The sequence below is a fragment of the Scatophagus argus genome, chromosome 9, assembly GCF_020382885.2.
Source record: "Scatophagus argus isolate fScaArg1 chromosome 9, fScaArg1.pri, whole genome shotgun sequence".
In the NCBI taxonomy this organism is placed as follows: domain Eukaryota; kingdom Metazoa; phylum Chordata; class Actinopteri; family Scatophagidae; genus Scatophagus; species Scatophagus argus.
The window spans coordinates 9,965,012-9,992,156 of record NC_058501.1 but is presented as its reverse complement, the minus strand read 5'-3'; the positions used below and the strand labels follow the sequence as shown (position 1 = coordinate 9,992,156).

Here is a 27,145-nt window from a genome sequence, read left to right as displayed (position 1 = left end):
TAAACCGTGACACATTTATTTCTCCTGCAGCACAGCCGAAAACTCATCTGGTTTTCTTTTGGGGAGGATGAAATGCTCCAGAATATGAAACAAGCGATCCCAATCCTTTGGCTCCCACTCTCCAAGTACTTCCATGAATGATTGTGGGGAGTTTAGAAATGTTGGCATGCTGCCTATCAGTGCAGCTGCGGAATACGGGATGGGAGAATGACAGGCGGATTAAACAGGGTCAGAGGTTAAATTTCAAACCGTAATCCATCACAAATTACTGATTACCTGCTTCAGGCTGTTATCTCAAGATGCCATTTGAGCTGTAAAATGGATTCAAAAACATTTTCCTTCCTACATGAAATGCATCATCATTTAAAAATGACCTGATCTGGAACAAACATAACAAACTAGTGTAATTGCAGTCTTCTTAGAATGCATGTAAGAAGGAAGTGTAATTACTTCATTACCCTGCAAGCATACAGAGCATTTACCTGTTTTCCTCAGTTTGCAACACATGATCTGTTCTACTCACATACATCTTCCTGCAACCTGAGAAAAGGATTCAAAATCTCTTCGCACCGGTGTCAGGTGTGATTGGCTACAGGCTGCACTTACCACCACCCCGCACCCACACCCCCACCTCAAAACACACATACACAGACGCACGCACACACAGTCCTCGGCAGTCTTGTGTTGAGTGCTCCCTCGGCAGGCTCCCGGGGGGGAGACAGACTTGGGCTCAGTGTGACTTTCATGGAAAGCTTTGCTTTGCCAAGACGAGACCGCGGACTATTTAAGACAATCATATGATTTCACTGGGAGTCAAAATGGTCCGCGGGGTTCTCTGGGTAGAGAGAGAGACAGAGTGAGTGTGTGTGCGAGAGAGAGAGAGACGTTGGATACTGGTCGGACTGTCTGAGTGGAATAAGGGAAAATGACTTGCCCGGGAGACAGGACTTGAGTTCAAGCGAGTTATTGCGCCCGCCACTGCGCTTTAAAATGAATGGAAACCAAAGTGGCACAAGTGAAGAAGCCTGAGTCTGAGATCCGTTGATGCTTCATTCACCATAAGTCCTGCAGACTCCTGCTGGACTGGTCTACCGGAGCGCTTGGGAGTGCTGGCAAGTGTCCGTGTGATCGAGTCTTCAGCCTTTGCGTCAAGGTGTCCTTCAGAGATGGCTTTCTTACTGATTTGTGCAGAGCGGAGAAGCAGGACGTTGCTCCTTTTCCACCTCTTTTGCGTTTTCACACTGAGCAAAGTAAGTCAGTTGTATTATCTCCGCCGCGCCTGTACGCACATGCATGAAGTGCTCGTAAAGTTGAAGTTAAACACTTCACGTTATTTTCCATGATATTGCAGGAAACATAAACCAAGTGTACATTTCCTTCCTCGCAGAGCGTGCTTTTGAATTACGCTGTTGACAGAGCAGAATCTTATCAAGAAGCGTCGGCCCTGCTTCGATCTCTCAATTTACCTCAGCATACAGGTATGTTAAGAGTTCCACAAAGAGGTTTTGCAGATTTCATCAGCGATTCTGCCATTGTTGGACATTTTTAGTGCCGGAGAGTCATATTACGCCAGGCATTTTTTTCTGTTTCCGTATAACAGCATTACATATAAAGCCATCTACATTTTCCTCCAAACGTGCAGCATCAAACAGCGCTCACCTGCGCCGTGTGCTGCCTCTCTTCACCGCTTGGGGGAGACCTGCACCCTGACACAGAGCCATCAGTGTGTGCTGCAGCAGTGGAGCTCAAATTAGGTTCCGCAGAAAAATACATGAACCGTTTCTTTTTGCAATAGCTTATTCCACAAGTTACTCTAAATGAATGATTTGTGGAGCCCCGAACAGTAAGCAGATTTGAGAAAGGTGTCTTTATGTGACGATGAAGTGATTCTCTCATGTTTGTACAATACAGTAATTGTGGAGTCACAAAAGTCTCAAGTGAAAGATAGACTGATTCGTGCTATAGCTTCTTTGTCAGCAATTAGTGCAAGCAGTAAGTGCCAGACTTTCATCTGTTCTTTGTTTTGAGGATCTAACCCCATGTGGTGTGCTGAGTCAGCAACTGCTTTGGCTGTGCATTCTCCTTCAGATCCTTAGATTTTTTTGATCATTTTCTTTATAGTTACCAAGTAAAGCGGACTCATAAACGAATAAACAAACATCAAGACTCCTTTCTCTGGACGCATGTGGAGAGGATCTGAAACAGGAGTGAAGGGAAGCCCTTACTTCTATTTCAGATCAGATCTTCTATTTCAACTACTGCTCCTCAGTGTTAATGTGTTTAACATTCATACAGCTATTTTGGACTTGGTGAGGAAACAGTTCACATGTTCAGTCTTTTGTTAAATTTAAGCCAAGGCGTCTATTGTTTAGACCCTGTATCAGCACTAATGGCACTCAGGAGCCACTAAACCAACAAACTACCCACCTCAGGATCTCGTCTCAGTCCATCAGACAAGATATGTGTGTGTGTGTGTGTGTGTGCACTCTGTTCCCGCAGACTCTTTGTTTGTATACTGTCAGACATGGGTCACTGCAGCTGGTTTTTGAGTTAAGGCGGAACAAACACAGTTGACTGGTTGTAACTGTGTGTGTTGGGGGTAGGTGGACAAAATGACAAAGATAGAGAAGACCATTTTCTGCTTCTGCCAAGTGTCTGCACAGAAGAGGCTTGAGACTTGATATATGTGTTTGCCCTTTGCGGTCCTGTAAGTCTGTGGGTTGGTCTCAGTTGTATCACTTCAAGCGTCGGAGGTTTGCTGTGACCACTCGAGCCAAAACATATGCAGTCATAGTAAATCGAGATGCTGTAAATAAATGCATCCACTAATACATATATGTCATGTTGTGGGTAGAAGCTATTAGTCTGCCTCAAGATGCACCAAATAGCAAGTTCAAACCTCAGGTATTCACGCAGCCAATGATGACACACTGTCTGTCGCCCTGCATGTTTCCCCTACTGCCAAAACATGTCTCTGTGCTATATTTACATATTATTTGGACTTGCTAAAGCAGGTCATACTGTACAGTAACTGAGACTGGCTCTTGTTGACTGTAAGTTCAAGGTTACTGTTATTTCTGTGCACTTTAAGCTGATAAAGTGACCACGTATCAGTTTCCCATTGCAACACTGAACGCATTTGCACTGAAGTTAGAGTATACAACGCTGTCACAAAATCAACAATGACACAGTTTTATTTGTTTGCTTGGTGGCTGCTCATACACCCAAAGTCTATCTAATGCATAATGTTTAATGTTGTGTGATGGCTTACAGTACCGGGCTCCCTCTATAATCATAAGATTCCACCAGTAACTATAGTTCAAGAATCAAGAATTTTAATACAGTTTTTGCATCTTTTTGCATACTTTTTATGCATTCAAGAGGCACGGTCTTCAAAACCCTGCAGTGGATTCAAAGCCTTCAGGACAGTGACACATTGCATACTTATACAGGATGCCCTCTTTTAGAAGGTCAGCCCATTCTTACACTGGACAAGAATGGTCTCTACTGTCATGATTTCCTCTGGAAAACCAATTTCAGCGCAGCTCAAGGAGTCAGATAATGTTTTGATATGACCTTTGGAGGAAAGCCCATTACTCCCTGTGACCACAGCACCATTAGACATTTAACTGATCTAGGAGGCCATGCCTGTGACCTGCCACCATCTCCCTTTATGACCTGCCATTATCCAGCCCGAGTTGTAATAAAAACTGTAGTAAAACACTAGGTCAAACATGATTCACTCTCCACTGAAGGGTTTGTTTTGGAATTGTCTAAAACTCTTCCTCTTCTTGTAAGTCTCGATCCTACCAGCAAAAGTATATGAGGGAAGTGAAGGAAAATTTACAGAGGAAGGGAAATGGCTGTAGTTTTTATTCGGTATGTGACACAGCATGCGCTATATCACAGTAAATGGTGTTGACAGATCAAATTAGTAAGGACTGACCACAGTGACCACAAGGACAATGTGTTAAATGTTTGCCAATATAGTCCATGACATCTAGCGTCATCTAGCTGTCTCTTAGCAATCTCTCCTTCTGTTTGATCCCATGATATCTCTACTTATTTTCAATATTCATATCAGAAGAGTAGGTTTTGCCTTTGATTTTCTATCTGTTCCCATTGCAATCAAGTTCAGTGTTACACCCAAAATCTAATTTTCTCTCTCTTCTTCCGTTCCTCTCTTCTTTCAACTTTATTCCAGAATATGAGATTGTATCTCCCTATGAGGTCAACCATCAAGGTGTTTACATCTCTCATGAAGTAGCCCACCATCAGCGCAGAAGACGCAGATCCCTGAGCCCAGATGCAGGCTCATTAAACGCTGACAGCAGCAGTGAAACAGTCCACTTCCGACTGAGTGGCTTGGGGCAGGATTTCCACATGGAGCTGAGGGAGGCCTCAGAGAGCCTGATTGCACCTGGCTTCACCATCCAGGTCCTGGGAAAGAATGGCACCAAAAGCCTGAGGGCCTACCACCAGGACGACCTCTGCTTTTACCAGGGGTCGCTGAGGTCAAAGGTCAACTCCTCTGTGGCACTGTCCACATGTATGGGGATGGTGAGTCTGAACATGCACACAGTCAGAACAGACGGAGGGACTAGACAAGTCAGCTATGGGATGGTGCATTTTTACATTGATGAAAAGTGATTTGAGGGTCAATTTAAAGGCATGTAATTTGGACATTTTTATTCTATATCAATTTTAGTAGCATTTAGCTTAATCTGCCAAGGAAGTACTGTAATTGCACACAGTGACCTAGATAAAATCGTGAGCCTGGGAGCCAGAGTTAAGAAATTTGTCTCATCCTGTGACCCCTGAAAATATAAACACAGTATTAGTGTTCTTGTTATACTAAATCCGATGAGAATGAGAGAAAGGGAGAGGTCCATGACCCATTTTGGATCTCAACTCAGGGTTCAGAAAACATGAAATTAAGGGAAGAAATTAGTGCAGTAGAAGTAAATGACTGAAAGTATAAACACTTGAGATGTGCAGTAATTTTGTGTTAAAATATGTAAGGCAGCAGATGCCAAACAGACAATGAGCTAAAGATAAAGCAAAGAGTGAGAGGGGAACAAAGTATCAAAGGAGGACAAAAAATCAGATTACGGGCAGCCAGTAAATCTTGATAAAACCACACTTTTTCACTGTTAGACACTGCCCTTTTCTTTGACACATACACAGTGATCAAGCAGTCCTTTCAGTATGCTACTGAAGTTCCTTTCACACAGTACTTGAGTCAGTGGATTGTCTGTTTGGTCTGGTCAGAACATTGACTTGTACTTGACTTAAGTTGACTTCAAAACCCACTGGATAAGTTGGCAAGTCATGCACAAGATGTTTGACCAATTAGCCTGGAAAATCCCCAAAACACATGCATGCCAAAACAATGCTTTTGTGGTATTTCATCTTCCTATTCAGTATACCGTTTGGCCAGCTTTCATGAACAACACATAAAGGATATACATATTTATTTAATATTTCTTAACCTCGACTGACGTCTTTTGCATGGATTTTATTAGATTTTCAATTAATATTTGCAAATCCAACACAGTTGGCACCATGAGTAGAGAGCTGACTGTGCGCAAATTACAAAGTAGAGTATATAGGAAATTTTATTGAACTGAATTGTCTTATTAGGAAGGGCGGAGTGCAACTGGGAGCAAACCAGCTTGCAAGTAATGTTCATATTAGCATGACATACAGCATGCTAGAAACTATACAACTTATACACAGATATCTAAATAAAAAACTGAGCAGATTTATTCATGTTAAAATAATCAGTTAATAACAAAAATTCGTGATAGGTTGGGTGGAAGTGTGGGAACCAAAGCCTAGCCCCTTGCTTGTTCTCGTTGTGTTTTGGGGGCAATTTTAGCTTTGTTTCTTTTTTCATGTTCTAAATCCAACCTGTCTCGGATTAAAGTCATTATCTGAAGAGTTAATAGTAATAAGTGTAAAAAATGTGCCCCTGAACTTGTTTGTGTTCCGTGGAGAACGTTGGCTGAAGTTCAGTTTTTGTCTTGGTGGTCCTCCTCTTCTGCATGAGTATAAAGAAAACATTACTGTAAGAATGACATTAAGTAAGCCTAAGTGAAGCAGTTCCACCCCAGTAAGACCCCAAGTGTTGTACTAGCCTTCTAAGCAGACTGGACTAGAGATCTAGTCTAGACAAAGGATTTCATGAACACACACTAATCCTCTCAGTTTGAACTCACATACACAGATATTCATTTAGAACTCAGCAATCACTGGAGTACAATTGTGCATGTAAGTTCTGCATCTTGAGGACATTACCACATTTCACTTCAGCATGACTTTTCATTGTTTTTAATCATAATAAATTACAGGCTTCTCTTTGCTGGTTTTCTGTTTATGTTTTTTGTGCAGAGGACTACTGCTGTGTCTGAGAATTGCCCTCTTAAACTACAGACAGAGAATGGTACATCTCCAGGGATGCTTCTTCTTTCTGTGCGTGTGAGTGTGTGTGTGGTGTGTGTGTGGTGTGTGTGTGTGCGTGCATGTCTGCATTTCAGACCAGATCCCAATAAAAGATTCAGCCAAAAGGTCCTGGGTTGCAGAGACTGTAAATGTGGTTCTCACGACTGAGGCTGGCTAGGATGGACTGGGTCAGTGCATCAATGAGAATTTAACTTTTTCTGATGTGAAATAGGGAACTGCAAATTTAAATTAGCAGACAAAGGTATTTAGACTCCAGGGGAAAACTAAAAATAGTTTTCAAAAAAATGCCAAAATGTCTTATGATGTACTGAGCTGCATATTTTTACCCTTCTATACATTTCCACAATGTGACCTAAATAACAACTATAAGATGTGTTTTCTATATATTCATGTGTGTCGCACACATGCACTCAAGTGCTCATTCTTGGTTTTGTGTGTTCATGTTCCAGACTTTATGCCTGGTCAGAACTTAATAACAAAGTTGACTAGACCTCCTGAGTGCTCATAAGAGACCTTGTACTTTGGTCTGGTTCTTATTTGGCAGGAGACAGGTAAATATTGACCAGGGAGACCCCGATCAATAGCTGTACCACTGAAAGCAAATGGCTTCAACTGCGGTGACTTATTTGATGGAAATAAACCTCATATTCAGAATTTTACCTGACTGATATATAGCTGAATCTGACAGCCCCTTTCAGCTTATTGTTATGATAACTATGGCCTCATACAAATATTGGAGAGAAAAGTTAATGCAACAACAATGTAATGATTCAAATAGAAAGTCTGAAAAGTTTTCATTTTGGTAATATATATTTTTTGTACATTTGACAAGCGGTTGATTGCTTTCATGTTGTAATGAGAGAATTCTTTTTCTCAGCACTGTGAGTCATACATTACCTTCAACTTCATTGGTTGCTGAAAACATGGTAGTTAAAAATGTTTTCATTTGCATATTTTAGTGTAAAGACTGAAATATTTCTACTCATCCCCACTGTGAAGGATTAATCATAATATTGATCTGCTTTTAGACTTATTCAGCCTATTTTTGTGTTTTCTCTGTCTGGATGGTGAAGTTAAAGAGAAAGATCAAAGAAAGATCAGAGTGTAAGCGAGAGAGAGACACAGACAGAAAAGAAGGCTATAAGTATCATTGCTGCCTTTCTGGCAGCCTGAAGTGTTGAAACCCCCTTGTAAGGAGTGTTGCGTTGTAAAACTTGTGTATAAGTTGCCTTTTCAACTCTCCTCCTCTGACAGGCCATATAGTGGTTCGCCCCACTTTGATGACAGTAGGGCGTTCAACCATAAAAATCTCATACTTACAAGCAGGAATTGGTGGAACACGAGAAGCAGGCCAATCCCTGACTGTGTTCACCTGCCAAATGGTTTTAGAATCTGCACGGTGACACACATGGAAGAGGAGACCGTAAAGCAGGTCCTTCTCTATTGACTTTATGCTGCAGCTTAATCCTCTGTGCTCTGGCTTTCATGGGGGTGAGAGAGTTGAGGGGTGAGCAAAATGCTGTGCAGCCACTATTTTTTTCCTCAAATGTATGAGATCTTGTGTGATTTTTAGCCATAGGGCTCGATAGATAGCCTTGTCTGTCCGCTGGTTTAGTCCAGACTGAACTATCTCAGAATCTATTGGATGATCTGGCACATGAAGATGAAGTCTTCTGACTGTGGTGATGCCTTAACTTCTCAATTACTGCAATAAGTTGGTCAAAATTTCAATTTGTCCAGTTGTGTCCATACTAAGGTGGGGAATTTGGAAATTGTATACCTTCTTGACTTCAGCATGTTAGCACTGCCAGAGTGAGTATGTCGATGTCAGCATTGAGCTCAAAAAATTTTCACATAGTCACACAAAGCCATGTGCAAGGCTCTAGATTCTTAATCTTGCTAGCTTGGAGAATAGTCTGTCATGCTACCACAAACTGACAGAACTTTTTTTTCTGTATGACAGAACAGAATGCAGTAACAACCTTGTCCTATATAGCTTAATTGACTTTCCCAAAGGACACCGTCACTGTCAGATTATTTTTAATTTTTGTGCATTGTTCTCATAAAACTGCTTCTGTAAATATTACATAACCACGATCACACTATAATCTAATAAGGATTAAAAAGGGGCCGATTGTAGCTTTGTCACTGTCTTTTCACCTCTAAATGTACTTCACTATCTCTGAGCTTCACATCAATTAGTCATCTGTTTGTCTAATCTAATTTTACTCAGACTTCTAATGCACACCTTTCTTTTGAACCAAAGGGAAACACTAAATGTCCTCCCACTACAAATCACTTGGAGGTCATGTGTTTCCTCTTGTAAAAAGAATGGTGTGTTTCTTGCCTCAGGCCTTGTAGTAGTAGTAATAATAGAATGCTGCACACACGTCCCACCTCTGGGATTTCCAAGCGTGAGTTTCAGGGATGGGTCTATTGATGTGATGAAGCTTTGAAATGGAGGCAGTGTGGTCTGGACATGTTGCTATCATCAACTTTCATCAATCAAATCATCTTAAAGAATTTTTTTTACTAGATTTATCGTTTGCTAACATCACTCATGGTGTTCTCAGAACAGGTTCTGTTGCATGTTCATATGTGAAGTCACTTTGGAACATTTGTTGTTTCCAAATTGATAAACCTCCAGTTGGTGTAATGTGTTCTGGACAACTAGCCAACAGATGACTAAGGTACAGCTTGAAGTGAAATTGCTAATTGATTAACAATGGTGTTTAGGGGTGAAGCACAATATCAGATTATAACCAAAGTTTGAATCCTACTAGAAATGTATCCATCATGAAACAGTTTGCATGGACCGAATAATGTTAAGAATTTGTGATGTCCTTTGGTCTATCAAAAAAAAAAAAAAAAAAGAAAAAGAAAATCAGCAGCTAAAATATAATGCAAGATTGAACCTAAAATCTGAACTCTAAGTAACCATAGCAGTCATTTTTAGTTTCTCTTGGTTTCTAACTTACAAAGAGCTGGACAGAAGGATAGAACAAAGTACTGAACACAGTCAGGTGCACCTTGCAATGTAGTGAACTCTTCCCCTCTCAGTTCCGTTTTTCTATCTTTTTTTCCTGCCCCCTCCCTCCTTCCTGTCGCTGCTTGTCTGGATGCGTCTGACTCCACAGAGTCCAGCTGTTTGCGCCCTCCCAAGTAGTGTTTCAGCATTTTATGACTACTATTTGCACCTCGTAGAGTGCAGTGTGTAATCTGATGACTTTGGCTATTTAGAAGAGGCAGTAGCTGACCTAATCTCCAAACATAGTGGCTTGCATACACACATACACTGAAGAAATAGCTGATGCATTTTTTTTTTATACAAGGCCATGCTTAAACTTAAAGAATGTGCAGAGTTTACAGACTAAAGACATCAAAATAAAATTATCTGTGTGGTTGGCTCTTATTCTAAGGGGAAACAAAGATGATGCACGTTGCTTCGTTTAAGACAAAAACATTTTGAATTCATTACTGTTATTACATATGGTTTTATATACAAGTTCTAGGCTAGTTTATGCCTATAAATGCTTAATCTGCAGACTATATATAATAATTAGCATGCTCTTGAATCTACCACCAGAAGTTAAATAATAAAACATCAACATCTGGAGTGGATATCTTGAGCAAAGGCCAAAAAAAAAAAAACAAACACAAAGACTGTATTCATTAAACAATAAGGGGCATTGATCTATCTTGAGGAGAAACTGTCCAGTCAGTCCAGTGTGACAGCAGACATAGACAAGAAGAAACAAGAGGATGTGTGGAGTGGAGTGACTTGTGCGTCTTATTAAGACAGAGCCTCATACACAAGGACTCAGATTTCATTGCAGTGCACCCTTATGTACATTATGTACTTATGTATGCATTGAGGGACATAGGAATTTTAGACCCGTGAAGATCTCCAGAACCCTACTTAGGGATGACATACGGTATAATAGAGCCAGTCAATCTAGTTTTGCACCAAACGTGATGATGGCAAAAAGCCCAAAAACCTCAGCATCAGTGTTTAAAAGACAGAACAAACTGGATATAGAAACTGTGGAATGTAACGAATGCATGCAGTAAAACAGAAAAGATGGAAGTGACAGAGAGCGAACACTGTCACCATGGCATAATTCATAGCTATCATGATGTTCATGCTTGTTGAGATACCTCAAGTGGAAATGTTAAAAGGGCGAAGGTTGCCCCAGTTTTAAAAGGACTAACTCCGTGTATTTCTACTTTAAAATGTTTTCTGTATGCATGCATAAATATCTGCTCCTCTGAACAGTGAGGTGTCATATGCAGTTACAAACAACGGCGAAAGCAAAGTCACATTTGGAAACTTCTTACTACAAACATTAGATGGAGTTTGCTGTATAAAGAGCTCACTTTAAGTAATACAGCTTTGCATATAGTAAAGTACTAGTAGTAAAGTAGTATTTTTAACACTGAACGTCAGTCAGATGACCATGTCCACTCCAGACCACTCTATACATATCTGAGCATGTCAGTTTCTATAACAACTCTTCGATAAACAGTCCAGTCCTCAAAGCTGCAGGTGTCAGTCCTATGATTGTATCTTTCCATCATGGATTTCCTCCTCTTCATCTCTCCCATCTCTCTTGCCATTGGAATGAGCTGACCAAAAACAACCACCAATGACAAAAACAACCTTAAAAAAGAAATCTCCTTTTTTTTCGGAAAGCTTCAACTCTTTGCTGTTAGGATGCAGATATAAATCAACAGAAACCTTTTTGTTTAAGTTTTACATGGCACCCACTTTCCTCACAGAGTTGCTTTAGCTAATGCTAAAACACCCAGACAGACAGAATAAGAACTTAGCATGAAAGATTTTCAAGGCTGACAGTAGCGCAGTTCAGGTCAGAGGCCTCACCGTGACTAGGAACCAAATTATGGCAATCGCCTGTGATTACACAGCGTCGAGGCGGATGCCATGTGGATGACAGGATCATGCACCGGTTGTCACATGTGATTGTAGCCCATGATCCTGGCTGGGGCTCCCGGCAAGGATTATTTCTTGACCTTTGGAAGGCAATCTACAGTACAAAGGAAGGTGGTAATGCACTAGCAAGCCTCTGTCTCTCTCCTCTATCTTTTTTTCTCTCAATAATTGATCCTCCACCCTTTCCTTCTTTATCCCCCAAAGAAACTGGTGTGTATGTCAGGGTCAGTTGTTAATAGTCAGTCCAACGTTGTCATAAATGGTGAGGAAAACCACCAGCTGTGCTTTTTGGGAGTTTTAACACAGAATTGGAATGACAGTGGTGGTGAGGTGCAGATGCAGATGCAACAAACCATTTGCACTGTCTGAGACTTGTGGACGTAATTATGAAGCATACATTGTTTTTCGTTTGTTTTTTAAGGGGGCCTAAAAGATTGTAATCATCTCAATAAGTACTGGGTCGAACAGTGTGTTTCCGCCTGTAAATATGTCTCCAAATATATTTCTGCGTGGCTGTTTGTGGTTATCTTTTGTCTGTTCAAACACCACTTACTGTACGGTGGGAAATGACCATTATCCAACGCAGAAACACCTGTAAACAAACAACTGCTCTCCGCTGTCTTGTGGTAAGGGCATAAAAGTTAACAGTGGCGTGTGAACAAGAGTTCCCTTACATTTGACAGTAAACTGCAATGAAATCCTTACACTTCAGCAGCCATATAGAAATATTCAGTGTTTAGATGCCTTTGTTCTGTTTTGCTGTTAGATTCTGCAAAGTTTGAGCATTTCTATTTTTGGAACATTTGAGAGACTAAGCCAGTTGGGCTGCTGTCAAGCCAATAATTCACAAATGCAGTATGAAGGCATGATAACTTTCTTTTGCAGCACTGCGTGATGAAAGCTGTAAACTGTACAGTCATTGTGGTCACTGCTTGCACATCTGTGCTGGCTTGTATTCTCAGAGTTCATCATTTTGAAATTCAGTGCTTAATACAGTCACAGTATTTTCCAAGGACTCTGTTTCACTCGTTTCCTGATTTGTGGTTGATAGACTGGCCAAGGCAGAGGCCCAGTTTAGTAAGTGATGATGAAATGGGGAACATCGGTCGGGTTCATCATAGCATCAGACTAATACATAGTAAAAGAGGTCCGCTTCTGCAAGTTGATTAATTACACAATTAACTGAGTGCACACAAATCTGTACACATTCACGCAAGCAGACATTCAGTTTTAAATCAATTGTACTGTGCTCAGATTGTCATACATACTTGCCCCGGGCCAGCCATGGTCGCTCACTACCACTGTGTCAGTCTGTCAGCCAGCAGGTTGGCTACAGTGACACAGGACCTCCGGCTTCACTCTTAGTTAAACCTCAATCAATTAAGTGTATTTTAGGAAAACCACTATTTCTGCCAAGAACAGTTACACTCCAAACACGTGCCAGTTGACTGTCAGCACAGATGTGTTGCGTGTTTGGAGAGACTGAGACAGACAGAGAGTAAAAAGAACGTATTCTCCAAGTGTCTGAATCAGCTGTGTGGATAGATGTTTATTGAAAATGGAGCAAGAAAATTGAAAATGTCTCTGTCACTTTGGGAAAGAGGCAGAAACAGACTGAGATAAAGAGAAAATAAGGTCAACTAAAGAAAAGCTATGCTGAACCTTTAGAGATTCATTATGGGCTTTTCCATAATTTATGGGCTAGAAATCAAAGCATAATACACTAGTGTTGGCTCTAGATCCCTAATGCATGTGAATCTTAAACTAAGGAATGCCTAAAACTTCAGAACGGTAAGCCTATACAGCATTGACATGAGAGATGCCACCTCCTTCCATCCTCACAGCAGTCATTTTGTTTGAAACTCTTTCCATCTGACCGAGACTTAGATAGATTTTGCTGAGATAACGTCTGACCCTGAACAGTGAAACAGATGTTGAACATGAAGAAACACGGCCGGTAACTCAGACACACAAAGGTTTAGGGGGGTCAGGTTCACAATGACCCAAGAGTCAAATTTTGACTAATTGCTGACAGAGACAGATGTGGAACCTAAACGAAAAGCTTTTGCGGTTTTATTTGTTCTTAATATATGACTGTAGTCCTTTAGGCTACATCTTGAGGTGTTAGACATCGACAGCTTCTACTCTAGAGGTCTTTTTTGAATGTTTTATGACACAAGTGTAACTATGTGAAGAAAGGTTGGGCAAGTAGATGGCAAGTAGAAAAATTCAAAGTTAAACTTTACACATTTACAAAATACAATATTGATATTGATTGAAGAGATACTGCTGTGAAGCTAATAAAGACTTGCTGTTTTGCCTCTAGTCAGGTTTGATCAGAACACCGGGTGGAGATTACTTCCTGAGACCTGTGTCCCGCAGTCTCGCTCAGAGAGAGAACTTTACAGCGCCCTCCAGTCACCAGCCGCACATCCTCTACAAGAGTGAGGGGTACCCCCGGACGGAGCATAGACACCACCATCCTCGGGTGCTTCAGAAAAGATCTACAGATTCAGCCCATCACACATCACACAGACACTTTGTCACAGAGAGATCCACAAACTCTAACCAGAACACATTTAGTGAAGATCAACGCAGAGGGCAGAAAAAACAGCCAAGTGACACCTATGGACATCACCATGGCAACAATAAGAACAACAGCCATGGTGACCAGATGGAGCATCATGGCAGTGGCCATCACCGCAACAGCCATCACAGTGACTACAGACATGGGGAGAAGCAGAGGCAACACTTCTGCGGGAGACGGAAGAAATGTATGTAAGGGCATTTTCTCATTCTAATCCACATAAAGCGTTTAGACAGTCTTGTATACCCCCTCTTCAAGTTTACATTATGAAATCCTGCAACTGCTTCTCATGCAACTAAATGGGGGGACAGAGTGCAAGTAACAAACCATTCTTTAGTTTTCTCTTTAAATTCTACAAATCAAAGTAAGAAGCCGGAGGGAAGTAAAAAGAGAAAAACGCTGCATGAACCTTTTCTGCACTGATGATGCAAGATGTGTTTTTAGATATCAAACGCACAACTATATTCTCTCACCTAAAGGTTATTTGCCTTTGGATCTTTTTTTCCTCTCTTTACTTTAGCTCATAAAATTAGATTATGTGACGTGTTTTGTTTCGAAAAGTGTCATGTAGTCGTTTTTGCCCTTTTCAAACCCTCAAATGAAAATATTTAGCCTTTGACCCTTTAATGAGTGTAATGAGCACTGATACATATGTCTCACATTGCACATTTCAGGCACTGTGATAATTTGTTACGTCTCCAGACAAAACTAAATTAATGGTTTGAACTTATGGAAGTTAAACCACATTTTGAGGAATTATCACACTCCAACAAAGGAAATAATAATTCTGTTTGTTGACTCTGTTAGTGGGCAGCCTCCAAAAGTTGTGGTCAGTGTAAGAGGAACAACGAGACACTATCATTAATATGTCCCCATAGTGATGTTATTGCAATTATATATTTACTAAGAGCTGCAAAGTGCTCACATTATTCATGTAGTAAGAACAACACATGGTGCATCCTTTTGTGACAGTACATGGAAAGTAACGCGTTCTGGCTAATATGTGCTTTTGTTGACACATTGTTAGCGTCTCTTGAGTTAAAACAAAATAAGATATGTGTTTTTACAGACTTAACCACAGGGTAATTTAAAGATGTACTCAGACATGCAGCTGTTTTAGAGCTGACAGCATCTTTGACTTCTCAGCTAGTTTTTAACTGGGAAGATGTTGTAACCTTTGAGCACTATAGCAAAAAGACATGTTTGATAAATTTTCTTGAAAAATTATCCTCACAGTAAGAGGTTTTCAGAAGAGGTTTTCATTTGTACTTCACGTGATGACAAATGTTTCCTCTGAAGAATATCATATGAATTTATGTTGACATTTTTGGTGATATTAGTGACATGGCCTTTTCAAAGGTTAACGGAAATGTTTTATATTCACTTTACACCGTGACAAATGTTTGTTTCGCAAGAAATTACCACAAGATCAGTTAACATTGCTGGTGTCACAGGGGTCATTTAAAGGAGACCAGGCAGGGATTGGACTGGTACCACCACCATTACCCTGCAGAACTCCAGCTGTCTATCCCTTGTGAAAACAAACTGATGTTTACATTCCCATAGGATGACATCACTGAACACCTGTGCCATGTTTTAGTCAAAAAGGCACTTTAGTGGCTCACCTGTTGCCCACCTATGTAAGCAAACTTTCTAGCCTTTATAGATTATCGCAGCCAGGCAGTGATGGGTGAACGCTTTGATAACCTGAAAACATAGTGAAGTGAAGATCTGAGGTGATAGTGTCACAAGGTACAACAGTTTTAGGCTGTGCTTTGCTTTGGCTTATATGCACTACTGACCTCATGTCATAATGTAGAAGTGAGTATGGATGTTTGACGTTTTTGCCAACGGTGACCCTACTTCAAAAGGAGAGTTAAGAACAGGGCAGGCATTTGATGTTAAGATTAAGTCTGTGTTTGTCTCAGTTAACAATGCACTGATAGGGTTTCAAAATAAGCTTGTATTGTGAATTCATTGCACTTTACGTCATTGTTTTTATAATACAGCTTTCTCTGAGGGAAGAAAGCTTATCTTATCGATGACACACTCACAGAATTTTGGTCACCATTCAAAATTACCTTCATTAACAAAGTTTGCTACGTGAAATAGCCACTGGTCCATCATTATCAAACACAGCGTTATGTCAGTGGAGTATGAAATGATTCAGGGATTTCTTTGATGACTGCACTGACAGCAAAACAGATTTTCTTTAAGGGTGGAAAGCTTTCATGTTAACTGTTGCATATAGAAAAAATTTGACTTGTTGTTGCTGCTGCTAATGTACAACCTTATACTGCAGTTTCACACTTTATTTAATGGTAGGATAACACCGAGACTGCCAGAGTCAACAACAGAAACGAAAAAGCTCAGTCTGCAGTTTATCCATGACATCAGGTCATGAAAGTAGGAGTAGGAGTTAATCATCCACAATGCTTGTCAGCCACTTGCCAGAATCACTGGTTAACGTTCACAGACGAAGGCTAGTGGCTATAAGTTCATTTTAAATGTTGTGCAACATAATTAGTAATGAGAAGGAAGGGTTGTATATTTTGGGTCAACGTCATAACTGCTATTAAACTGCTATTATATGCACAATTGTTTTTTCTTTCATCAATCACTTATAACCCACTTTACTGTACCACAGTTTCCAGTATGCTTCAGAAAGTTTCTACTTTTGTAGTACAGTTAATTTTTTCCACAGAACAAACATTAGTTACTAAATTTTCATTCCCTTTATCTTTGTTTATTCAGACATGCCCAAACCTCCAGAAGGGGATATCTTTATCCTTCCAGATGAGTACAAGTTCATCCCCAGGAACAAAAGAGCCGTGCTAATGAAGAACCAGCACAATCAGAAGCTCAACGTGGAGATGCTGGTGGTGGTGGACAGGAAGATGATGGACAACCATGGCCATGAGAACATTACCACATATGTTCTTACTGTACTTAATATGGTGAGGGAACTTAATTAAGTATAGTGTAAAATATTGTGCAAGCTAAAATAAAAACAAAAACAGATTGGTGCAGACTTTCACGCCCCCCTCAAGATCAATTGCGGTCACTTTGGGGATGCTTCAACTTTACCTCTAGCGCCACAATCAGATCAAAATTTAGATGTTTCCAGTACATGATTTCATGACAAAATATTTGCAAGATCAGGTACCAGCTGTACTCTGTGTCTGACGTTAATTAGAAAAAATTAGCTCGCTAACACTCAAAACTAAGAAAATTGGAAGTCAAGTACAACTTTAGAGGGAGACATCTTACCAAGTGGATTCAACAACATTAGGCTACAACTAAGCACCGTGTTAGTCAGTACTCATTTTGGCACATTATACACACCTTAGACCTTAAACTGATTTTAAGTTTGCCATAACGTTAGTGACTTGACCCTCCTGTCTTCTTTTCTGACTTATCAGACAGCACATCTTTAAAAATGAAACTGATATCTGGCTGAGATCGCAGTGTCCGTTCTGTCCCTATCAGCTGATCTGCAAGCAAATTCCATCACACTCATTTTGCTACTTAATGACTGACTGACAAATCCACAGACAATCCATCTATTATCAAAACACGGTCCTGTTGAGTAGAAACCAAGTTGGAGCAGTCACAGCCAGCCTTAGAGGACTCACCTAAATAGAGTATGGGGTTGCATAGAAAACAACCAACCCCTTACCCCACCTGCTAGCTCTCATGTGCCTTAGAAAGGTTATTTAGAATTTTCGAAAATTAAATGTGATATGCCATTCCAGCATTTGTGTGGATTTATGTTTTCTTTGCAGCAGAGTGGAAAGACTTCAAAAACGTTTTGTAATTACTGATTTGAAAAAAACACACTCCGCATTATGTATCGCAAACACTGAAGCTCTATGGAAACTGGTGATTGTTTCCTTTATGAGAAAGTGAACACAGTGATTCATTTATCTGTTTAACTGTGCAAAGCTGCCAATTCTGTCAAGCACTGTTGTTCCAGGAGATCTTAGTTTAAGTAAGTTCTTTTGATTGCTTCTTTGACCTCAAAATTTTTGCGCAAATTTGGTAACAAACCACAGCCATGTGTCTTTTTGTGAGTCAGTGCAGAGGAAGACCAAACACCAGGAACATAAGGATTGAATAAGAGTGTTCCTGAAAGGGAAAAAAAAGTCTTAGTGAGTACCTGAGGTATTCACAGGGCCCAAGAGAAAGACAAAGAGTGAACAAGAGCAAAAGTTTAGGAGCCCACTTTCAAAGCCTAAGCTGTTATGATTGATAGTCAGATAGCCCTGTGAGTACAAGATGCTGAATTAGAAACAGCAGCTGTGACTGTTATACCTCACTGATACCATCAACATGGGCATGTATGTTAGTTCTATTGGAATGTCAAGGTGTGTTATCTCATATGTTCGACTCAGATCTCTCTATTGTAAGTGTCTGTAGATCAGAGTATTAATATCAAGGCTTAATGTAGTGCTAGTAAGCTTGCCCCATAGATTAAAATACAATTATCTCATGATTTCACTTTCATATTTACTTTTATATTTATCCAGCAGACACAGAGAAATGGAATTTATTCTTAGGATCATTTATTTAGATCTTCGTATCGAATGAAGGGGCCGATTTGTTTGGAAACAGTGATGAGCTGTTATATTATAAAGGAGTACCTGGGAACTTCTTTGGGACAGTAAGCTTCATGTTTTTTCAAATTCAGAATAAGTACTGTAATAACATTTGTGTGTCCTCTAGGTCTCCAGTCTTTTCAAAGATGGTACGATAGGAGGGAACATCAACATAGTGATAGTGGGCCTCGTGCTTTTGGATGAAGAGCAGGTGAGCACCTCAAAGTCAGAACACACAGTGATTGATGGCTGCACTGCAAAGTGGGAGTGTGAGGTTGCACACAAAACACTTTGTTTGTTTGTTTGTTTTTATGCCTGAAGGTCCTTACCTTTTAGGTTTCTCCGAGCGTTTCCCGGGCCAACCTAACTATTAAGCACTTTTACAGTAGTTAATTATAGGGTATACGTTTCCTCAGATCTTGGCCAGATTTAGAGGATGAGGGGGTGGGGGTTCTGGTCGAGTGCAGGAGATCGAAGGACAGCTTGAGCAGAAGAAAAAAGAGAGAGTGCGATAGAAGCAAAGAGAAACAGGTGGAGTGGGATTCTAGTTCCCATTCCACCTGTGATGTTTGTAGATTTCAGTCTTTCTTAAGAGGCAATTATCAGCAGGAGGAATGCCAGAAATGTCCCAGATGTTTTTTTTCTTCTCAAGAGCAACACTATTTTATTAGTATCCCCTCTCATATCTTCATGTTGCCTTTAAGGTACATATGCCATGTCTGTAATAGATTGTAAAGACCAATCAAAGATTTAGCAATAAATGTAATAGCATTGCCTTTTCTCAGTCCATGAAGTTATGAGGTGGCTTTATTAATATTTGTCTAAGTAACAGGAAGAGGACAGCTTATATCATTTAATTTGAATGAGATGTTTTTTCTTTAAATCCATGACACTTTGTTCTCACAGCTTTCTTTTATCTGCTTTATCTCACAGGATGGCTTGGTGATCAACCACCATGCAGACCACACACTGAACAGCTTCTGCCACTGGCAGTCTACCCTGGGAGGCAGGGAGGGCCGACACCACGACCACGCCATCCTCCTCACGGGACTTGACATCTGCTCTTGGAAGAATGAACCCTGTGACACTCTTGGTACACGTTCAATATTAAGACTCATATATAAAATGCCTAAAAGGGTAATGTAGAACAATATCAGCATCCAAGTACAAAAAGAAATACTGATCCAGAATCCATTCATGACACTAATTCAGTCACATGGATGCGATCTATCACAGTCCGGTGTCCTTGATAGAAATGTGTAATTCTCTTTTGCTATCTCTTCTCTCTCTGGGAAGGTGTCCCTCTCCTCTGTCACACGATGGGACCAAGGGTCACATCGGACAAACCAGATGTTGGAGAAATTTGTAGCTTTCAGATCCCTTTAGCCCCACAGTATCAGACACTATTGTATAGTAATGTGGAAAAGTATGAAATTTACCAGCAGATGAAAAGAAAAAAAAAAATAAAACATTGAGGAAATCAGCATGCAAAACAATTATTAGAAAGGAAAATCTGAAACATATGCATACCTGTGCATAAAATATAGAGCTACAGAAATTAGCACACATTATTGCAAGCTCCAGGAGAACATTAGCGATATAAACTGAGAAAATTAAAAATGTTAATCATGTTTTCACTTTAATTACAGAGAATTTTTAAAAAGTACAGAGCAAGCTTAGCTACGCTACACACACACACACACTCATCATGAGTGTACACCATCTAACAAACTAACAACAGCTTGTTTGTGGTAATGACCATGCCAACATAATGTTGTCTTCCATGCTGTGAGAAAAAACTTCCATTTTGTGTCCCAGAGAAACACACAGTGATGCACACTCAAACACACACACACACACACACACACACACACACACACACACACATGAACAAACACAAACTGTCTTCAAACCCCAGACTTAAATTTTGACTTCAAAGTGTTGAGGCCAGCATTAGCACTAATCGTTGCTATGAAAGCTCAGTTCAAAGGCTTCTGTGTGTGTGTGTGTGTATCTGTGTGTCCACAGTCAAAAAAGTGTTAGTTCTGACTAAGTCCCAAAGGCACAAGCCAAAATGACCAAAAGGGCTACCAGTCAGTATTTAACACAGTTTATTTGCAGTACTGTGAGAGCCATGTCCCTTGTGTTTCCTGCCATATTTCAAAACTAGTAGATAATATAAATTATCCACCTCTTTGCTGACACACAAAAGGAACTAAAATGGCAGTTCTCACAATTAATCTGCCTGCTTATGTTTAATATCATTATTCACATTAGTTATGTACATAAGAACATTACTTTTGGGATTTTTTTACTCCATGGCAAATGACTTAGATCTGTAAAATAACAAAACATAAGGCAAGTTCTCCCTGAGACACTGACACAAAAACATTGAGGGAGGCCCCTGTGGGTATTATCCTTTATGATTCAGAGCCAGTGTGTGCGCAGTGCATAGTAAAAGGGAGTTTAATAGAGAATGAGAGATATGAGAATGAAGTGAAGACAGAGAAAGAATGTTTTAAAGTGAAGGGAGAGGTAGCAGGAGGATCGAGAAATGTTCCCACAGAATCCCATACTTTAACATATGGAGGAGGTTTCACCCAGTTATGGCATGTTTGATGTTTCTTATGCATACAGTCCACAACTAGCTCAGACTAGGGTTTCCTTGTTCCCAACTGGGGCAATCCCCTTGTTTTTGTATTGCAAGTAAAAGGACCAAGGATGAATAAACACAGAGTGATACTGGTTATTTTAACCAATTAATTACAGTTTATGTTGGAACTGACTGAGTTACAACCTATGATATAATTGAACTGAAATGTAAAAAATGCATCACTGAATTTGCAGGTTTTGCTCCAATTAGTGGGATGTGCAGCAAGTACCGAAGCTGTACCATTAATGAGGACACAGGACTGGGTCTGGCATTCACCATTGCCCATGAATCCGGACACAAGTAAGGGCTTCCACACAAACAAGTGATGAAAATCATATGAGGTGGGGGAGTGAAGGCGTCAGCCATTCCCAGTTCATGGCTGTCAAGAGGTCTTTGTTGTTTGTCTATCCCAGTTTCTCTTCTCATTTTGTTGGCTACCCATCAAAAGCATAAAATGTGCTTAAAAAGGAATACAAGAATGTGTTGAGAAATGTATGATATGTTTAGTATGTGCCATAATAAATATTGAACAGAATAACAAAGGCTACATTCTTCCAATCCATATTTGATGTGAGATGTGTGACACGTGGACAACAAAAGATTTTTTCAAGTGTTCTTTATTAACGAAGATAAATAAATACAGATGAGACAGTTAAAATAAGACTAAAAGGGCATGAACAGAGGCAGTAAAGATAATAAAAATGTTCAAACAATTAGGAATTAAAACAGGGATAAAAGCAAAGCAAACATTTCCAAAAGCTTTCACAAAGAGTAAGGTTTTTAGAAGAGATATATAAGGAAGTTAGGAGTTAGTGTCCCTGAGTTCAGTAGGCAGAAAGTTCCAAAGTGTGGGGGGCTCTAACAGCAAAAGCTCTTTCACCTTTTGTCACAAACTGTAGCCTGGAGGTAATCTGCAGAGCTTAACAGTTGAGAGAGCACATACCATGTTAATAAATCTGGAATGCATTTCAGGGATAGGTCATTTAAGGCCTTAAAAATGAGCAGTAAAAGTTTAAAATCAATTCCAAATCTAACAGAGAGCCAGTGTAGGGAGGCAAGCACAGGGATGACGTGCTCAGTGTGTCTTAGTCCCAGCACTAAGTCAGGCAGCAGCATTTTTTTACCAGATAGACACAGTGGAGGAGATCCTGATTAATATTTGAGTAAAATGCATGACAAGAATCAAGTTGAGAATGGATAAAAGCACAGGCATCTTTTTCTGATCAATAATTGATATTACTCAGTTATCTTGAGCTGAAGGAACACGCCTGAACAATATTTTTGACTTGATCATCAACACTGATGTTGGCATCAAATACCCCTGATTCCTAGCAGCATCCTTTACCTTCTAAGCCTGCTTTCTCACCCTTGCTACAAACACATGTGCATGATTCCTTCTTTCATTCCCCAGTTTTGGAATGGTCCATGATGGTGAAGGGAATGTTTGCAAGAAGTCAGAGGGCAACATCATGTCTCCCACATTAGCTGGTCACAATGGTATCTTCTCCTGGTCTGCCTGCAGCCGCCAGTACCTCAGCCGCTTCCTCAAGTAAGCAGCCATATTCACTGCTATGCTTTTGTTGTGGTGAACAATGCAAAAAGACTGAAATGATTTACGAAGCTTTTACTGTTGATAATGACATTTATGGGTATCACTGCTTGAAGTCTTATTAAGTTTTCAGAACATAAGAGCACATCCATATGGCATATTGTTGAATAATGAGCATCCTCATGCCAGCTTTGGCAAAGTGATCATGCAACAAAAACATGAAACACTGTATTATTTTATAAAACAGAATGATTATAGTAAGAGTCTCCCTGGCAATGGCCACTTTTAACATGCATTGTGTTTATATTATTCAACATGTGTTACTGATAGACGAACATGTGTTGTAGAAAAGGCATGTCAGCAGCAGATATATCAGTTACAAATGCTGCTGTGATCCAAAGAGTGCCTTATGTTTTAACTATTACTGGGCTTGCCTTATTTTGCAAAAGCAAGGCCTACTGTATGTACGTGTGTGTGATAGGCTGAAATATATAGCTGACACAACAACTAAATTAAGTGATATGTGGGGTTGGTGTTGTTTTACAGACTGCATACTGCATGTATTATGTATCCAGGTACATGTGAGTTAAAGTGTGCGAGGAAGATGTGTGTGTGTGTGTTTGTGCAACAGTTGCAGTTTCATGCATACATCCTTCTCAACCAAGCAAAGAAAACAAGCATCACAGACATAGCGTCTATGTGTCTGGCTGTGTTATTATGTGTCTGTGCATTTGTGTGTGCCTGAAACCAGATCACCCAGAGCCAGTACCCTCCACTAAATTTACCAGTGTGTTAACTGAACTGTCAGGTCTCCCTTCTCAGAGTGGTGGAGACAGACAGTGTATTTCTTCGCTAAGTTATTAGAGCTGGGGTGACCTCAGCCTTGTTAGGCCTGTCAGCCTTATATTAAACTCCCATCACCTCCTGAGGCCATGTGGAGGGGATCTCTGCACCACTAAAACAAGCAGGGGTCGTCTTCCTGTATAATCACAGAATAATCAAAATGCTGTACGTTGTCCTAATTGCAATCAGCATAACGCTATGGCGTTTAAATGCCTTTACCTTAATCTGCTCTGGAGGGGGGTGTTGTGTCAGCCAGCATAGTACAGTATAACATCACACTCGCTCTAAATCTGTCTCTCCTCAGTCAGCTGTGACAGAGAGGTCTGTGCCAGCACTGCATGTATAGTCAGATGCTTTATCTGAGCCATGCCCAAAATGGATGGGCAACTTTCATGGCAGGAGAAGCAAAATTCTCTTGTTTGAAGTTGCTTTTATTTGTATGAGCGTTGGTGAAACCCATGAAAAGGTCAGTGATCCATGAAAGTTACAAGATTCTCTTTAGATTCCACTTCAGTCAGACATGCCTCAAAGGATGCAGTTTGACTTTGACTTTGACTTGTTGGTCACGTTACAGCCTCGGTGTATAGGTGAGGATACATCTCTGTTTCCCTTGTAGAAGTGCTTGTGTGTGATATTTAAGGAAATAGTCATGTCAGATGAGTAAGTATGCAGCTAGAATGAGCAGTGGATTAGCTTAGCTTAGCATGAAGGCTGGAAACAGGGGAAACAACTGGCCTTAAGACAATAACAAGTAGAAAGTTTCCTAGCTAGTTGCCATTAAGTTACTGGGTCGGGCCAGGAAATAGTTTGGCACATAGATGTCTTTGTGCTTGATGTACTAACTAACTTTGGGGAAAGCATTTTGTGCTCTGGCACTGCAAACCTCTTACAGTGTCATCTGTGAATACAGAAGGCTGCTCTGTCCCAAGAACCTGCATATTAGGTACATTGGGCTTGTAATATTATGTGTGAGAGACTGCCTGCGTGGGTGTATGCTTGCCCACAGGCCTTACTTGTATGCCTGCTGATACATGTACACTGTAAATGTGATGTATTTTTCAGAAACCTTAATATGTGAATAATGTAGAGTATCAGAGCATTGCACTTGCAGAACAGTTCTCTGCAGACACATAGGACCTATAGAGCAACAGAAAATTTCTCTCTCTCTCTCACACACACACACACACGCACATACTCTGCTAAAGCAATCAGGACCACTCACTAGCACGACGAAGCCTTCCAACATATTTCGGCCTTTCATGCGCTTTCCACCATATTTTTGTATTCATTCCCCCGACTGCAGTGTATAACCTGTAAAACATCTCTGTATAGTAACCAGTGATATCAGTTAACATTGGAAACCCCCTACTGGTGTTAGTATATGAGCGATATGGGCTAAGGATTTTTTTTATGTCTGTTATAACTGAGTGTCTGATGCATTAAAACCATTACTCTCAGGGTTTGAGTTTGGCAGCTTGTTATGTCTCCACAGCAACACTTTAAGGTACTCCAAAGTTGCAACAATGGAACATCGAGGACTGATGTTCACTGTGCGCACAGCGTGGAGCCTTATATACCAGCTACCTTATATTTAAAAAGCCGCATGTGCGTTGGAGTGTTAATGTTTGCACGCATGTTGTATATCACCAATATTGTTGAAAGATTAATGATTAAATCTGCTTCCCTTTGCTCTCTTTTATTCACCTCCACTCTTCTGTCCTGCTCTGCTCTTCTCCTTTCCTGCAGTTCTGCCCAGGCTCTGTGCTTATCAGATGAACCGAGAGCAATCAAGGAGTATCGGTATCCTGAGCAGCTGCCCGGTGAGCTGTATGATGCAGACACACAGTGTAAATGGCAATTTGGAGAGAAGGCCAAACTCTGCACCCTCGACTTTAAGAAGGTAAACTGACTTGAGGCCTTACCATGCAAATTTAAAAAAAGAAATAAAAATCCCATGCCATATAGTATAGTTGTCAGGGATTTTCTCAGCACACTCACTCAAACCTGTCAGTTTTAAACTATCTGGTGGCAATTGTTTGTGGGGGGTGGATGAGGTAGAGGAAAAAAGGAAGAAGAAAGGAAAAAGGAAAAAAGAATATGCCCTCATGTGCATACACACGCTCATGCACAGTTTCTTTCTCACGCACATGCACGCATGCACACACACAACACACACACACACAAAATAAACAGTGAGAGTTATAACACAGCCCATAGAATACTCACTGGGATGGATGACTAAATATGCACTGGAGTGGTGCCAGTGGGAATCTCTCCATGTTGCTCTCCCATTGTGTCATTAGTGCTGATGTTACTGTTTGAGATATCCTTCTGGAGTCCAGATAGGATTTAGATTACTTTAGTGTTTAATAATGACACTGCAAAGGTCTTTCATATCAGTGGCATGCTCTCATCTGGACTAGAGATTGTCACTGGTCCAAAAGTGGTACCTCGCCTCACCTGAAGATTCACCTCTCCATCCAAAGCAAGGAGTCAGTGGACATTTATGTGTTTTTCCTGAAAATGTGGCATTTAATATAATTTATATAATATACTCTGAACTCCACAAAGTGAGCTTTGTCTCACACAGTGGCAATGCTGGGATTGGCTACAGCCCCCTCGAACCCTGAAGGATAAATGAGTATAGTTTATGAATGATTTTCTGCTGTGTAGAACCCTTATGGGAATTTGAGTTACCACTGACTGTGATCAAGTGATCTGTCTCCCAGGGATTTATTCTACTCTTCAGTTTCTTATGCAGTTCACATTATGCATTCTAACAGTGGTCTAACCAGCCTGGTCCCTGTAGCACCTGAAAGAAATACATTGGCCAGCTTTTTCTGTGTGATGACACTCTTGATCTTGAAACTGCTGAATGTAAGATTCTGCAATGGCAAAAAACTTGTTCTATATGATAAAGAAAGAGAGGAAATGTAAAGGTAAAAAAGACACAAGCAGAAGACAAAACTACACAAACTACAAAATCAGGAAACCAACTAAAATCCAAACCATGACACTTTTGCCTCAGGTAAATATCAAACATTATTTCAGCAATGAGATATTAGAGAATTGCTCCTTCGTGGTTTTGTTTGCAAGTTGCTCGTGCACCTGGCAGCAAGGTGCACAGGACCTAAAAATTCCCCAAGCAGCCTCCGTGCTCACTGTCTTTCCAGACTCTTGTTATTCATAAAAACACTACAAGACTCATACAGCAATGCAATTCATCATGTAATGAATTCATTTTCCATGAAAGGTTTCGGCAGGTCTTGTGAAGACAAAGTCCTGCTGGAGTAGCCAAATGATACTCTCTGTGCTGCATGTGGTTAGGCAGAGCTGGACTACCCCAGCAAGAAGTAAAACAATATGTATGGGTGTTTTTTCTCTTTAACTCAGTCGCTATCACACTCTGTCCATCATCTCCCTCTCGCTCTATGTCTTTTCCTTCCATCACTCACACATTTCCCTCTCTCACTCTGTCTCTCTCTCTCTGCCATTTTTA

The 27,145-nt window shown here is 40.4% G+C and overlaps 1 protein-coding gene across 1 annotated transcript in view; it reads left to right on the top strand.

Annotated features, from left to right (window-relative positions):
• The first annotated feature begins 660 nt into the window (after window positions 1–660).
• LOC124065338 (A disintegrin and metalloproteinase with thrombospondin motifs 16) overlaps window positions 661–27,145 on the top strand; it is a 50,505-nt gene continuing 24,020 nt past the window's right edge. The window contains exons 1-10 of the mRNA XM_046400627.1: window positions 661–1,250; window positions 1,388–1,478; window positions 4,205–4,560; window positions 13,743–14,190; window positions 16,758–16,960; window positions 18,729–18,812; window positions 19,535–19,694; window positions 21,449–21,554; window positions 22,666–22,803; window positions 25,393–25,546. Of these exons, the coding sequence (XP_046256583.1) occupies window positions 1,167–1,250; window positions 1,388–1,478; window positions 4,205–4,560; window positions 13,743–14,190; window positions 16,758–16,960; window positions 18,729–18,812; window positions 19,535–19,694; window positions 21,449–21,554; window positions 22,666–22,803; window positions 25,393–25,546 (1,824 nt within the window). The 5' untranslated portion in view covers window positions 661–1,166. The remainder of the gene's footprint in view (window positions 1,251–1,387; window positions 1,479–4,204; window positions 4,561–13,742; window positions 14,191–16,757; window positions 16,961–18,728; window positions 18,813–19,534; window positions 19,695–21,448; window positions 21,555–22,665; window positions 22,804–25,392; window positions 25,547–27,145) is intronic.